Source organism: Megascapheus bottae, chromosome 21, assembly GCF_031878675.1.
Source record: "Megascapheus bottae isolate mThoBot1 chromosome 21, mThoBot2.hap1, whole genome shotgun sequence".
Lineage (NCBI taxonomy): Eukaryota > Metazoa > Chordata > Mammalia > Rodentia > Geomyidae > Megascapheus > Megascapheus bottae.
Window position 1 is genome coordinate 33418640 of NC_143529.1, and position 15472 is coordinate 33434111.

General features: G+C 41.3%; 1 protein-coding gene across 4 annotated transcripts in view; it reads left to right on the plus strand.

The window, feature by feature from the left end:
• Cab39 (calcium binding protein 39) overlaps window positions 1-15472 on the plus strand; it is a 101789-nt gene that overhangs the window by 54884 nt on the left and 31433 nt on the right. For all 4 annotated transcript variants that reach the window (XM_090355008.1, XM_090355011.1, XM_090355010.1 and 1 more), the window contains exon 2: window positions 4992-5148. In XM_090355008.1, the coding sequence (XP_090211134.1) occupies window positions 4992-5148 (157 nt within the window). The remainder of the gene's footprint in view (window positions 1-4991; window positions 5149-15472) is intronic.

The following is a 15472-nucleotide window of genomic DNA, read 5'->3' on the forward strand; positions in this document are numbered from 1 at the left end:
TGTCAACATAGTGTCTAGTAAGTACTACTGCTGCATTTGTCACCCTCTAGCCCTCCATTTCTGTAACCCTTCCTTACACTCTCTCAAAGACAGATACATGAACAAACAATATCCCCCCCAAAAGAAACAAAAACACTTGTTTCCATTTCCCGGAATTCATTTCAATAAATATTATTTTATATGATCATAGGCACTGTGCCTCCCTGATGGAATCCATTTTTTTTGGGGGGGGGGTGGTCATGAGGCTTGAATGGGCGCTGTCCCTGAGCTCTTCAGCTCAAGGTTTCCCTTGAGCCAAGCCCCACTTCCTGTTTTCTAGCGGTTAATTGAAGATAAGAGTCTTGAGTTCTTATGTGCCGTGGCTGGCTTTGAACCTTGATCCTCAGATTTCAGCCTCCTGAGTAGCTAGGATTACAGGTGTGAGCCACTGTGCCCAGCACTGCTGGAATCTTGAAGGATGTCCACATTGGAATAAGGCTGAGTCGCTGAATTAAAGTACAGAAAAAATAAATAAATGTGGAAAGAAAATTTGTTGAGAGAAGAAAGCAGCTAGTGGAAAGCTGTGCATGAGTACCTGGCAAAGGCTGTGTCTAGGGAGTCCTTACATGGACTCAGCTGGGCTGCAAGTGATCATTTGAATATGAAAGTTAAGTTAGCCCCTCCCCATTTTGGGGTTAAATTGACCCTCCAAGACTCCTTGGTTTTGATCTTCACACTCCACTGGTTACCATCAAGAGCAAGCATGCACCCTAGTTTAGGAAATGAAGGTGTGGCCTTCTACACTGCCCTTGAAGAACTTAACAGCAGTTGGCTTTACCCCAACTGTGTTGATAATTTTGGCTCAACCCAAAGCATCTTGCTTTGTTATGAACTAGCTTTTTGGAAGGGACAGGAAATTAGTTTTATTTGAAAATTAAATGAATTTTTTTATTAGTGGTGTTTATCTTCATGAACCCCAGTTATATCCAAAACATAGTCATATTTGGGATAATATGGTGGCTTAGATGTGGTTGGCATAGTCAGGAAGGAAAGGAGTGTGACCAGACCCATGGTATCCGAAGGATATGCCTGTGTTGGTGATGGGTAAAGGCTCCAAGGCTATGGTCAGGGACTTGGGTTTTATACTAAGAGTGATGAAGAAGGGCCTTAATAATATGATCTTGTGACTAAAATCCCTTTACACTCTTAGCTAAAGAGAAACTGCTAGTGACGAAGGATGATAAGTGAGGCAAGCAGACTGTGTTTAGCCACTGCCACTCTTGAGCATCCCGTACTCTTCAGGTTGTCAATGCCAAAACTCACACTTGTACTTGCTTCACATCCTTCAAAGTCACAGAACATTCTAGATGACACTACTTGCATGGTAGATGGGCTTATAGGAAGGCATTGTCTCTGTTCCAGAGAAAAAGAACTATCAGCCTAGAGTCCACTCTACATTTGAGCATTGTCTGAAGGCAGTGTGTTAGGAATTCTCTCCTGTTTTGTGTTACTATAGAATAAGGAGATGGAGGTGAGAATTGAAACAGGAAGCTCAACTCTTTTAAGTCATTTTGTTCCAAGTCTTCCTGTTGATCTTTATCATCATTAAAAACCAGTGAGTCACCGATGAATTTAGTCACAGTGATTGTGTGTGTGTGTGTGTGTGTGTGTGTGTACGCATGTCTGTGTGTGTGCACTCGTGTGCATGCCAGAACTGAAGGTTGAATTCAGGGCCTGAATGCTCACTGTTCCTGAACTTTTTTGCTCAAGTCTAGCACTCTGTCACTTCTACCTTTTGGGTGGCTAATTGGAGATAAAAGTCTCACAGACTTTCCTGACCAGGCTGGGCTTTGAACCCCAATCCTCAGAACTCAGCCTCCTGAGTAGAATTACAGGCACGAGCCACCAGCACAGAGCAAGCTCATTTGATTAATTGTTTCAGCATGTATCCCCTCATCTTTAATGAATATACTTGGATGATACATAATTTCACAGTATTACTTGTGAGATAAAGTACGTTTAGCACAAATGTTTCTGCCTCAGTAGCTGCTCTAGTTTTCTTTCTGGAAATTCAGCAACACAGAATCAGTGCTTAGTGGTTCTTTGCACATTATTCTAGCATATTTAGGAACTGAATTTCTTAATAGTACCTGTGGTTAACAATCATAATCCAAGCTACTCAGGAGACCAAGAGCAGGAGGGTTACAGGTGGGGACCAGCCTGGGCAAAACAGTTTGTGAGACCTTATCTCAAACCATAGGTGGGGAGGGTACAGGTGGGGGAAACTCAAGTGGAAGAGCACCAACTGTGCAAGCAAACCAAGCAAGTGTGGGTCTATGAGGTTACGCCCTGGTGCCATAGGGAAAAAAAAAGACCTGGATTTCTTAAAGCACTGTATTTGTTACTCTCTTCCAATCAATCTTGGCCTGTGTCTGTCTGTCTTGTCATCATTTAGAAGCATTCTTAATTTTTAAGCATTTCTGTATTTCCAATTCTAAAAATTGTGGCACTTATGGCATACAGCAACAGTACATTTAATTATCATAAATAATAAACCTAAATATTAAAAAAAACACAACATGTTTTTGGAGGTTGTTAATCTTGGGTACTTGCACATGTTAGAGGGTAACTCTGGAGATAAAACATGAAGTAAAAGAATTTGTGGAGAATTACTATACTTTACCAAATAAGCGTTATATGCTTTACTTACTCTTCAGCTACATATATATATACATATATATAAACGGAATCATTAAATGATATACAAAGTATAGGGTGGGGAATAAGAGTCTGTGGTGAATATTTCCATGACGTGATTAGATCATGCTGTGGACTGTTCATTTCCTGTTTGGGGTACATGCTATTATTTCTTTATATGTTAAGGGGAATAGCACCTTATCCTCATAGAAGCCCTGTATATACATATTCTCTTTGGCCTCTGCTTTCTGCTATGACCAACATTTGATGAGTGACAGGACATTTTAAACCTTTCCCCTGGAAAGTCACCTCTTGCACCATGGAAGCAGAGCTGAAAATAATCTCTGTTGCATAGCACCATAACACATCCTGCAAAATAAAACATTAAACATTCCCGCCCTCTGTCCAGCACTGACATACAGTGTCACTGCTGTTATCTGTAAAGTTACAGATAGGAAAGATGATGTCTTCAGAGAACTTATTGTGAGTGTGGCCTATGATGTTTATGTGAAAGTTTCCTGCTTATCCCCCTCTCAAAAATAGGCTAAAAAAAAAAAGGCGAAAAAGAATGATTCAGAATTTATATACCATCAAACCAGATGATCAGATAATGTAACAGCTACTTAGGGATGCTACTTAAAGCATCTTTGAATTTTGAGAAGGACATATGTGAAGCTGGTTCTTTGGGCTAATTATGATACAGTTTTAGTTTGAGGAGAAAAGGATTTACAAGTTGACAGCAGAAAACATGTTGAAAGTAACATAAGATTTCACTATAAGCATAACATTTGTATTTTCATACTCTTAAGTGTTGGTTCTTTATAAACGTAAATTTTTCTCTATTTCAAAGTTCAGGGGGAAAAAATCCAAGTTCTTTTCTTCATGTGAAATTTTAGGCAAAGTTAAAATGATATGCAATAGAGATACTTATGCCTACACTGGAGGGAAAGTCAACATAAAATTGGAGTAGCTGACCCCTACCCCTCCCTAGTTTGGTGCAGGGGTGGGAGGTAAGAGGCGCATGGTACAGTAAAAATGCACTTGGAATTTGGCTTGAAACCATGTAGTGATCTGTAAGGTTCTTCTGCAAATGCTTGCCTCCCTGTTTCTCTCCCTCCTTCCTCTAACCCCTCTCTGAGGTTAATTGGAGATAAGAGTCTCACAGACATTTCTGCCAGGGCTGGCTTTGGGATGCCATCCTCAAATCTCTGCCTCCTGAGTAGCTAGGATTATATGTGTGAGCTACCACCGCCCAGCTCTTTTTGTATTTGATATGAAGTTTTTCATCTCTGTGACTTCAACTTCTTTTACTCTGTTTATTAAAAGAAATTGTGACTTCCAACATGTTCCTACGGCTTTTTTCCTATCATTGGTCCTGTTAATTTCATTTTTTGTTGTGACTTCAGAGAACAACTATAAGTTCTCATTTGGGTAATTAATGTTATGGTGTTTTCTGGGGCCTGGAGTTTGGCGTAATTTGTCCAAGGTGCCCTACTGGGGTCCTGGGTCCTTTGCAGCTCTGGGAGGGGAGTTACACTGAGGAGATGCACACATATTCACTGCTACCCCCTTGCTTCTGGTGCTGTTTGGTTGGGCTTCTTCCCTGGCCCTTTACCTCACTCTCAACTGTAGAAAGAGGCACCTATTAATTGGTGGGTACAGCATGGTGATTAAGAACATTTAGGATTAAGATTGAGACAGACCTGAGCTTGTTTTACCATGTAGAAACTTGAGCCAGATTCTCAACCTCCACCTGAAATGGAAGCAACAGTGTTCCTCGAGGCTTGTTGGAAAGCATTCTGTGACATGAATTCTTGTCCTGTGAGTGGTGGCTACTGCTACTTTCAACAGCAGCATCATTCCTCCTCACATGGTGGTGGTCAGGAGAGCAGAGGCTTTGAAAAGAAAATAGCATTTTAAAAGATACAGTTGAGTGCCAGTGGCTCACACTTAATAGTCCTAGCTACCCAGGAGGCTGAGTTCTGAGCATCATTGGTTCAAAGCCAACCCAGGTAGGAAAGTAGTCTATGTGACTATGTATCTCTAATTAACTACCAAAACCTGGGAGAGGAGCTGTGGGGTCAAGTGGTAGCCTAGAACAAAAAGTTAAAAGAAGAGTACCTAGGCCCTGAGATCAAATGCCAGTACTGGCATTTAATACAAGAAAAGAAATAAGAAAATTACAGTTATCAATGGGTTTCCCAGTTACTGCATGTGCAGTGGCTACCTTTAACACTACTTTTCTTCCCAGATTAGGATTGAAAAAGTGTGTGTTTTGTTGGCCCACTCTCACATGAGCCGGTTCTGCATTGCAGGTCAAGCAGACAGAGTACAGCGGAGGTCTTGGTCACTGCCGTCATGCCGTTCCCATTTGGCAAGTCTCACAAATCTCCAGCAGACATCGTGAAGAACCTGAAGGAGAGCATGGCTGTTCTGGAAAAGCAGGACATTTCTGACAAAAAAGCAGAAAAGGTATGCATTCAACTTCATCAGCAGTTTAAATTCTTGGAATTAGGATCCAATACATGATAAATTATAAGATAATATAAAAATTCAGTTCCTATTTGGATTTTTAAAAATTTAATCATAAAGTAGTATTTGCTATTCCTTTACTTTGCTCTCATAAACATAATTTTCAGTTTGTAAATCTAAAATCTTTTATTTTATTCCTGTCTTTATATGGTTCTTAAAATTAGTGTCTCTGCCAACTGTCTTTTTTGTGTGTGTCCTGGGGATAGAATCCATGACTTTATGCACCCTGGAAAGTGTTTAGCCAGGACACGTCTTTCATTGCTGATTTTTTTTCCTATATTCTCTACCTACCCCTGCTTTCTCCTTGTATCCAGTCATTATAGTTCAAAACCTCTCACTAGCTATCCTGAAACACCCATTTTCACTATTGTGTATTCTGCTTCCAAAAGGATTTACAAATAGAGCCGAGTTCTATTCCTTCTTTTTTTTTTTGCCAGTCCTGGGCTTGAGCTCAGGGCTTGAGCACTGTCCTTGGACTTTCTCAAGGCTAGAGCTGTACCACTTGAGCCTCAGCACCACTTCCGGCTTTTTTCTATGTATGTGGTACCAAGGAATTGAACCCGGGTCTTCGTGCATGCTAGGCAAGCACTTTGACCACTAGGCCAAACTCCCGGCCCCCTATTCCTTCTTAAAGATCCTCAGTCTTTCTCATGCACCTTAGCAGTTGCTCTGGGAAACTGCACTAAGTCAGATAATCAAATATATTATTCTGACTACTTCTCCTGGGAGTCTTGTTCCACCATCCCATTTCCACCAAAGCCCCATTTGTCTTTCAAAACTACCATGTAGGTTTCCTTTGCCTAGATGGCTTCCTAGCATACTTCTTCTCCTATCTTGTTTATGCCCAGTCAAATAAATCTCCATCATTTGGGCATCTCTCTTGGAAATGTCAGAATATGAAGGAACCCCCTGGAATTTCTGGTGTACTTTATCAGGAGTCAAAAGTAGCAACTAATGCAAATGGTGAGATCAGAAAAGTGGAAGGATAGAAAATCTGATTACCAAATTTAAGGTAGTGCAAAGCAACTAGAGATGTAGCTAAGTGGTCAGAACATCTAGCTAGCTAGCAATTGTGAGGCCTTAAGTAGAGATGTGGCTCAAGTGGTAGGGCACCACCCTTGAGGGGAGAAGCTCAGGACAGCATCAAGGCTTCTGAGTTCATGTCCCAAGACCTACAACAGAACAAAACAAAGATAGTACAGGAAAAGAAATAAAGGTGGATGCAAAAATAAAAACTAGCTTTTAGCAGATTGAATCTGAACAACATTGTGACCAAATGGGATTCCTTCCTAGAATGCCTGTGCAATCTGACAAGAAAAAGAAATGGAAGGCATCCAGATTTTGAAGAAGTAGAGCCTTTTGTTTACATGTGACATGTTTATTTACAAAGAAAAGCTGGAAGAGTCTATAGAAAACTAATAGAACTAATGAGTTTCAGTTAGAATCACAATGACATCAATATTATAAAAATTAGTTATATTTCTATATAGTAGCAGTGCTCAATTTGAGGTTAAAATACTAAAATACCATACAGAATAGGACAAAGGAAGTAAGACTTAACATTACAAAATATTTCCAAGAGAAAGCAAAGAACTAAATGAGTGGAAGATGCACAACTGAATTGTGAAAATGGTGGTTCTCCCCATACTTACCTATAGAGTCAGTACAATTTAAGCGTGCTTTGTAAAATAGTAAAACTCATTCTGAAATTGGTATGTAACTGCAGAAAGCCTACAATAATCAAAATAACTGAACAAAAATAGTCAGGGCTCACAGGGCCTGATTTGAAGAATTACGAAACTATAATAATTAAAGCACTGTGGTCTTAGTGTAAAGATAGACCCAGTTGGGCAGTTGGAGTCCAGAAATAAACCTACACAGGATGGAAAGTTAATTTGGATAAAGGCATTAAATGCAGTTCTTCAGGGGAAAAAAAGTAGCTGTTTAATTTCAAAAGGCTATTAAAAACTAGGCTGCAAAAATAGAAGTACATTGTTTAAATTCTGCTCTGTGTGGGCAAGTCCTCAATTGAGGGCTTAGAGAGAGGAGTAACCAGGCTGGTATGGGAATTCATAACTGCTCTGTAGAACAGTTGAATGAGCTGGAGATGGCAAACCTCGGGAAGGAAGAGGGAGGCTCAAGCAGAGTGCCTCTGAAGGATGGAGGGAATCACTGTAGCTTCCAGGGAAATATTTAAGGGGTACAAGCTAGCTTCCTTGTCTCTGGAGATAGACTGGCAGGTGCTGGGTAACCCACCTAATTTAGTGTTGTAAAAGGAATTCTAGTTTTGTGTCCTTGGCACACTCAGTCTTGGACACACACACACAGCATCATTTTTGGTGAGGTGCTTCATAGAGACACCTGTGTCTTATTTTGAGGCACAGTAGCTTCCTGTTACTATTTTCATGATCTAGATGAGGAAAACTATGGTTTCCTAGGCAACTCGTTAGCGTTATCATTGGAATTCACACCTAGGTCTTCCAAACCAGTGCTGAAGTTACACCCATTTCATTCACTAAGTACATGAGCAGATCTCTGTTTGTCTCATGTGGTCCCTTAGACAAAGTGATGACTACAGTATGTGAGCAGTTATTTTATTTATAATCTATTGACATTTTTAGTGTTACATGGCACATAGTTGCCATATTAAGAATTGTAAGTTGTAATTTATTCCTCAGGAATCTCACCTCAGCTTTTTAAGTAATTTGTTCAAAACTAATTTTCTTACACTTAAAAAGAAATCAGTTAATCTTACCATCCTTATTTTAGGTACCTGGCGGTTGGGAAGAGGGAACTTGTTCTTTCAAACTTAGAGCCAAGTGGCTGCAGTGTATGTAATGACTATTTACACTTTTGGCCCACTATGTGCTGTATAAAGAAGGTATGGCTTCCTTGTTCAGTCTATACTTGGTTTCCTTCTTCACTGTGAATACAGTGTTCACTGGCTTGAATAGCTGTATTCACTCACTCCATGAGAGAAGTAGGCTGGCTGGCATATAGGAGGGGGAAAGGAGTGGCCTTTTCATAGCATGGCCATTTAATAGTGACTCATGGTTACTAAACTTGTCTAGAATAATCTTTGACACCAGAAAGTTATTAATAGGTTTTTCTTAGTCTCTGATCTTTTGACTTAGAATTCTCAAGGCTGGAAAAATAGGATTTCAAAAAGCATTTGCACAGGAATTAATATGATAACAGAATTTTTCTTTCTCTCACTCTCTTTTCAAACAAACAAAAACAACAGTCTTGGAGCTTGAGCTCAGGGCCTGGGCACTGTCCTTGAGTTTTCTCAAGGCTAGTGTTTTACCACTTGAGCCACAGCACCAATTCTGGCACCAAAGAATCAAACCCAGGCTTCATACATACTAGGCAAGCACTCTACCACTATGCCACATGCCAGGCCCAATAGAATTTTTGTCATTATATGTTTGACGCCAACTGTATCTTCCAGTTTTGAGAATGAACTGATACTTAAAGCAGTAAATATAGATTGATATGCTTAGAAGACTCAAAATGGGGTGTGTGTGTGTGTGTGTGTGTGTGTGTATGTGTGTGTTCGTGTGTGTGTTCATTCGTTCCAGGCCTGGGCACTATCCCTGAGGTTTTTTTGATGGTTAATTGGAGATAAAAATCTCATGGACTTTCCTGCCCTGGCAGGCTTCAGGATTAGAGGCATGAGCCTCCAGTACCTGGCTAAAATGTTTGTTTTTTTTTTAAGAATGGATTTAAAGAAACAAAAATGTCAGACAAAAAGCAGCAGTACGCTCAGTATAACTTTATAGGATTGGAAAACAAGAGGTAATGTTGGTGTTACTGTAAATTCTGGTAGATTGAAAAGGTCCCGGTATATAGCCTGATGGTAGTCTGAGGGTGCTAGAGAAGCCTTAGACACCTGTGTCATTCTGCTTTATTTTAAATACTTATTCTTGGGGCCGAGAGTTTTGCCTAGTGGTTAAAGTGCTTGCCTAGCATGCATGAAGACCCGGGTTCCATTCCTCGGTACCACATACATAGAAAAAAGCCGGAAGTGGTGCTGAGGCTCAAGTGGTAGAGCTCTAGCCTTGAGAAAGTCCAAGGACAGTGCTCAGGCCCTGAGCCCAAGCCCAGGACTGGCAAAAAAGAAAAAGAAAAAGAAAAACAATAAGTAAATAAATACTTATTCTGAAATTATTCACAGAAAGTTAAAAAAATGAATCTGGAGAGATCCCATAAACCCTGTCCTCACTAACCCCCCCTTTAGAAAATATCACATAACACATACCTTGTCAAAAATTAACACTGGTATAGTCTGCAGGCCTTACTCAGATTCCACCAGTTTTACAGTTTGTATGGGTGTACGTGTGTAGCTTAGTGGAGCCATGTTATTATTTTCATAATATGGACCTGTTCATGATCACAGCCTTCAGCTGCTACACTAGTGTAGCCACACACACATCTATTCCCACTCCTAATCCCTTCTAGCAACCAGTAATTTCTTCTGCAAATCTATATGATTTTTTTTTAACCAAAAGAATGTCATATAAATAGCAGGAGGTGAAGATAGAACAACCAAGGCCAAAGTTGGGCACAGGAAAGATGAAAAGCAAAGCAAAAGGATAGAAGGTGGCCCCAATACCTCCAAAAGAAGAGATGAGAAAGGAAGAAGAGAAGTTGGAAGAAGTGGGGGAGCAAAGAGGAGGAGAGGAAGACTAGTAACTTACATAGCCATTTTATTTATTTATTTATTTATTTATTTTTTGCCAGTCCTGGGCTTGGGCTCAGGGCCTGAGCACTGTCCTTAGACTTTCTCAAGGCTTAGCACTCTACCACTTGAGCCTCAGCACCACTTCCAGCTTTTTTCTATGTATGTGGTACCGAGGAATCGAACCCGGGTCTTCGTGCATGCTAGGCAAGCACTCTACCACTAGGCCAAACTCCCGGCTCCTTACATAGCCTTTTAAGACCAGTTCGTGTGTGTGTGTGTTTGTGTGTGTGTGTGTGTGTGTGTGTGTGTGTGTGTGTCTGTCTGTCTGTCTGTCTGTCTGTCTCAGCCTTTCTTGGTCCTAGGATTTGAATTCAGGGGCTGGGCATTGTCCCTGGCTTCTCAGTAGTTTATTGGAAATAAACCAACTTTTTTATTTTATTTTATTTTTTGCTTCTGGAGCTTGAATCCTGGGCCCTGGGCACGGTCCCTGAGTTCTTCAGCTCAAGGTTAGCACTCTACCACTTTGAGCCACAGCGCCACTTCTGGTTTTCTGTTGGTTAATTGACCATAGAGTCTCACAGACTTTCGTGCCTAGGCTGGCTTTGAACTGTGATCTTCAGATCTCAGACTCCCAAGTAGTAAGATTACAGGCATCAGCCAGATACTGGGGTTTGAACTGAGGCTCTTATGTTTGCTAGGAAAGTATTCTACCACTTGAGCTACAACCCTAACCCTTCTTGTGCTTTTCCATATGGGGTTCTCACATTTTTGCCTGGGCTGGCCTTAGACCATACGCATATGCCAGGCTTGTGAGATGAGCTTTAACTAACTTTCTGCCCAGATTAGCCTGGAACCATGATCCTTTCAATCTCCACATCCTGAAATTAAAGATATGAGTAACTGTGCCCAACTAAAACTATATTCTTAAGAGATAATTTAATGGTTATATACATTCCTGGTTTATATACCCTTAATTTAATGGTTATAATGGTTATATGCATTCCAGGTTTATGAACCATATGCCCTTCTTCTCACCAAATATTTTCCAGAGTGGAAATCATCAAGCTACACTTCTTTTTGCCTGGGTTTCTAAGTCAAGCTGTGTTGGTACCCAGCCAGAGCCATTCATCTATATGTGGTCTGTGGCAACTGTCCTGCTATAGCAGACTTTGAGGAGTTATGACAGAAACCACAAGATTGAAAAATGTTTCCCACATACTTATCTAGAGAAACTTAATATACATAGTTCTGATGAGCTAGATTATAGCAAGTAATCTTATTTTGGTTACAATTGGGAGAGGAGACAAGGGGGATTTATTTCATGTGTTTTGCTTTTATATTCTAGAAATGGGTCGGCTGTGGTGTTCTGTGCTCTATATTTCTTTCACTGTCTTCTGTTTTGTGCATTGGGATACTATTAAGATTATTTCGAAAAATGGCAGTAGGCAAAAGAAATAGGTTGTCCAGTAGTCCTGTTGAAACTCGCTGACCGAGATGACTGTGACATCTCTGAATTCTTAAGTGTTGTCATTTTTTACTGTAACATCAGATCAGTTGCTTCCCTGTGGGAAGTTCAAGAGGCTGGCTTCCTGATTAACACCTTTGAGAAGTGTGGTCTGCATCCCCAGACCCAGCGTTTGGGGACATCACATCCTTCTCCTTACTCAAAATCTGTTTGCCAAAGTTTTACTCATTTAAAATCATTACAATAGTTTTCATAAGTATTATGTGTAAGTATGTATGAAAAAAAAGGATATGTGTCCTTTATTAAACCTACATTTCAATTTAGTTGTGTGTATGTTTATATTATCTATACAGAATAATACATTCTGATAGGTTAATTTTAGAAATACCTTGGAGTATAAAGAAAATGGTAAAGCTTACCCTAATTCACTATCACATGAAAAGAACAGTGTGACATCAGCACCAGTTCTTTTATTGTTGTTTGGTTGGTTGTGGGGCTTAAACTCTGGGCATAGATGCTGTCCCTGAGCTCTTAAGCTCAAGGCTAGTGCTTCTAGGAGTTTGAGCCACAGCACCACTTCCAGTTTTCTGTTGGTTAATTGAAAATAAGACTCAGACTTTTTTTGCCTGGGCTGGCTTTGAATCGTAATCCTCAGATCTCAGCCTCCTGAGTAGCTAGGATTAGAGATGTCAGCCACCGACGCCTGGCTCTTATTTTTATTTTAGCATTCCGTCTCTCTTTCACTTTCTGGGAAAAGCCATACTCTTTGCTCTTCTATAACTTGGTTTATTCAACTAATTTTAATATTGACATCTTTCATATCAGCATTGGACCTCAATTCTTAAAGCTTATCGTGTTTTTTATGCTGTGGACATATTATATCCTAATTAATCCAGTTAGGATAAGTTTTACTTTTTTTCTTTTTTTCTTTTTTGCCAGTCCTTGGGGTTCAAGTCTAGCACTCTACCACTTGAGCCACAGTGCCACTTGCGGCTTTTTCTGTGTATGTGGTACTGAGGGATTGAGCCCAGGGCTTCATACATGCTAGACAGACACTGTACCACTAAACCACCTCCCCTGCACAGGATAACTTTTACTTCTAATCCTTTGCTGTTGTAAATACTACTTGTATTTGTTTTTGTATACTTGTCTAATAATTATTTACTGAAAATGTGAGACAGAAGGGAGGGCAGCCCCAGTCTTACATCTCACAGATACCAAGATACCACATTTCTCCCTCTGACTTTGAGTAGCCACCCTATCACATCTTACTCCTGACATGACTGTCATTTTGGGTCTCCCAAGTAGTTGGGTACAGAGGAAAGGGTGGTAAAGGCTCTAAAGACTTCAGGGCCCTGGTGTGGAGGAACTAACAGGTGAGTGAGCTGTCTTCCCAGTCTCTGAAAAATGCTTTGTTTCAATAGTGGCATCTCTGGGAAAATAGCACCAATATGGGTACCCCTGAGATATTACCAAAGATGGACTTAAGGTAAGAAATTTAATACCAAGCTTTCTGAGGTTTTAAAGGTCTTGAGACAGGAGGACAGTTGTACCAATATTTGGGTTGCTTTTTTTTTTTTTTTTTTTTTTAAGCCAGTCTTGGGGCTTGAACTCTGGGCCTAGGCACTGTCCCTGGGCTCCTTTTGCTCAAGGCTCTACCACTAGTCCATGAGATACGAGTCTCATGGAATTCCTGCTCAGGCTGTGTTTGAACTGCAATCCCCAGATCTCAGCCTCCTGAAATTACTGGTGTGAGCCATTGGTGCCTGCCTTGGATTGATTTTTTTCCCGCCTCATCTATTTTCCTTTGGTTGGGGGGGGGGGTGTCACTCTATTACACTGGCTGGCATTGGACTTAAGTAATTATTTTTCCTGGGCCTCCTATGTAACTGTGACTACAAGTGCATACCTCTTTTGGTTGGTTGTGGGACTTGAACTCTGGGCCTGGGTGTTGTCCCTGAGCTCTTCAGCTCAGTGCTACTGCCCTACCCCTTGAGCCACAGCACCACTTCCAGTTTTCTGGTGATTAACTGGAGATAAGAATTTCATGGGCTTTGTAGTGCCCGGGCTGGCTTTGAACCTCAATCCTCAGATCTCAGTCTCCTGGGTAGCTAGGGTATGAGAAAGCTATCCGTGGAAAGTCCCACAGCTTCATTGCTACTTGAGGAAGTTGTGACAGACACTACTCTAAATCTTTACCTATCTTATGTGACATGGGTGGGGAAAATGTTTAGTTCTGTTACTGTTTGTGATTAGCATTTGATGTGAACTTGGAGATAACAACTAATGCTTAAGTTGACTCCTTAATTTTGAAATACTTCCTAAAGGGGAGTAAAAATAAAGTGTTATTGGTTGTTTGTGGAAGTCAGAGAGCCTTCCTAGTTGAGGATTCACATGTCTGGTCCCCAGGGGACTTCTCAACTTGGAGCCTTGCTTTTTAGGAAGTCTACCAACCCCACACTCTTTGCCCGTGGACGTAACATGGCCCCTAGGAGAGTAGCATCTGTGTCTCAGAACACCATGTCCAGCTGATGAACGCTTACAGTTCAGTCATTTCAAGGCATGTGCTATTTCCATGTGTAAATCTCTGTCTTAGGCATTGGAATAAGGATGCAGTGTTACAGAACTGTAAGCAAACCCTTTCCAAAGCTCTTGACTGTTGGGAAATGGAGAGGTACAGCTGAGATATCAGGGCATGTCAAGGCCAGCAGTGGAAAGAAGGGGCTGGCTGCTATTAGGTAATACAGAAAATAGAACTCTGTGAGGGGTTTGAGGACTGGCATAGGGGAAGATTGTAAACATAGAGGCTTTTAGCTTGGATCAGAGACAAAGGTGCCCAAGATGAGAGGGTGAAAATGATGACAAGGTCAAAGAATTAAAGATGTTCATTTGGAATTTGAGATGCTAAGAAATGGAAAGTACCTCAGAGGTCTTCTGGCCCAGATGATCCAGAAAGACTCAAGGGGCGTTCATTAAGCAACCAACCTAGGAAATTACACAGGGAGGGCATGAAGGATGGCTAGCCTCCTTGTTTTTCTTTTCTTTTCTTTTTTTTGGTTGATTGTAGGGCTTGAACTCTGGGTCTGGGCACTGTCTCTGAGCTCTTCAGCTCAAGGCTAGCGCTCAACCACAAAGCCACAACACCACTTCCAGTTTTCTGGTGGTTAGTTGGAGGTAGGAGTTTCATGGACTTTAGTGCCTGGGTTCGCTCTGAACTATAATCCTCAGATCTCAGCCTCCTGAGTAGCTAGGATACAGGTGTGAGCCACTGGCGCCCAGCCAGCCTCCTTCTCATTCATACGCTTTTCCAAACCAGAAACCACTTCCAAGTCATCAGCCTTGGAACTAATATGAGATGTTTCTTACCTTAAAAAAAGAAAAAGCAAAGTAAAGGTGTTGAAAAACCTATAGACTTACAAGATAGCTGCCAAAAGAGTGCCTTCACCCAGCTCCCAAATGTTAACATTTTTCATGACCACGCTGTAATGCACAATCAAGGAAGCAACACTGATAGCGTATCAGTGGTGTGTGCAAATGTGTATGTATGTAACTGTTTCGTAACTATTAACTAATATAAAAGTATTTTTCAAACTCCCTTTTTTGGACCACCATCTGAGTTATAATAGCACATTGCCTTTATGTGTGTCTCCATAATCTCTTTTAGACCTATTTCTCAAACTTGGCTTCTATTTAACTTTTTGTTCGTTTTTTGAACTCAGGGCCTGAGCACTGCACTGTCCGTGGTCTTTCTCAAGGCTAGCATTCTACCACTTGAACCATAGCACCACTTCCACCTTTTTCTTTTTTTTTTTTTTTTTTGGCCCCCTTCTCTTTCCGGCCCCGCTCGCTCCGGCCTCGCTGGCTCTGGCTCGGCTCGCTCCCGCACGCTCCGGCCCTGCTCGCTCCGGCCCCCACTCGGTTGGGCTCCGCTTGCTTGCTTTCGCTCTCTGTCGCTTGTTGCAGTCTCGTCTCTGCCACTTCCGGCTTGGTTGTGTGTCGTCTCTGCCACTTCCGGCTTGGTTGTGTATGTGGGATACCGAGGAATCGAACCCGGGTCTTTGTGCATGCTAGGCAAGCACTTTAACCGCTAGGCCAAACTCCCGGGCCCACTTCCA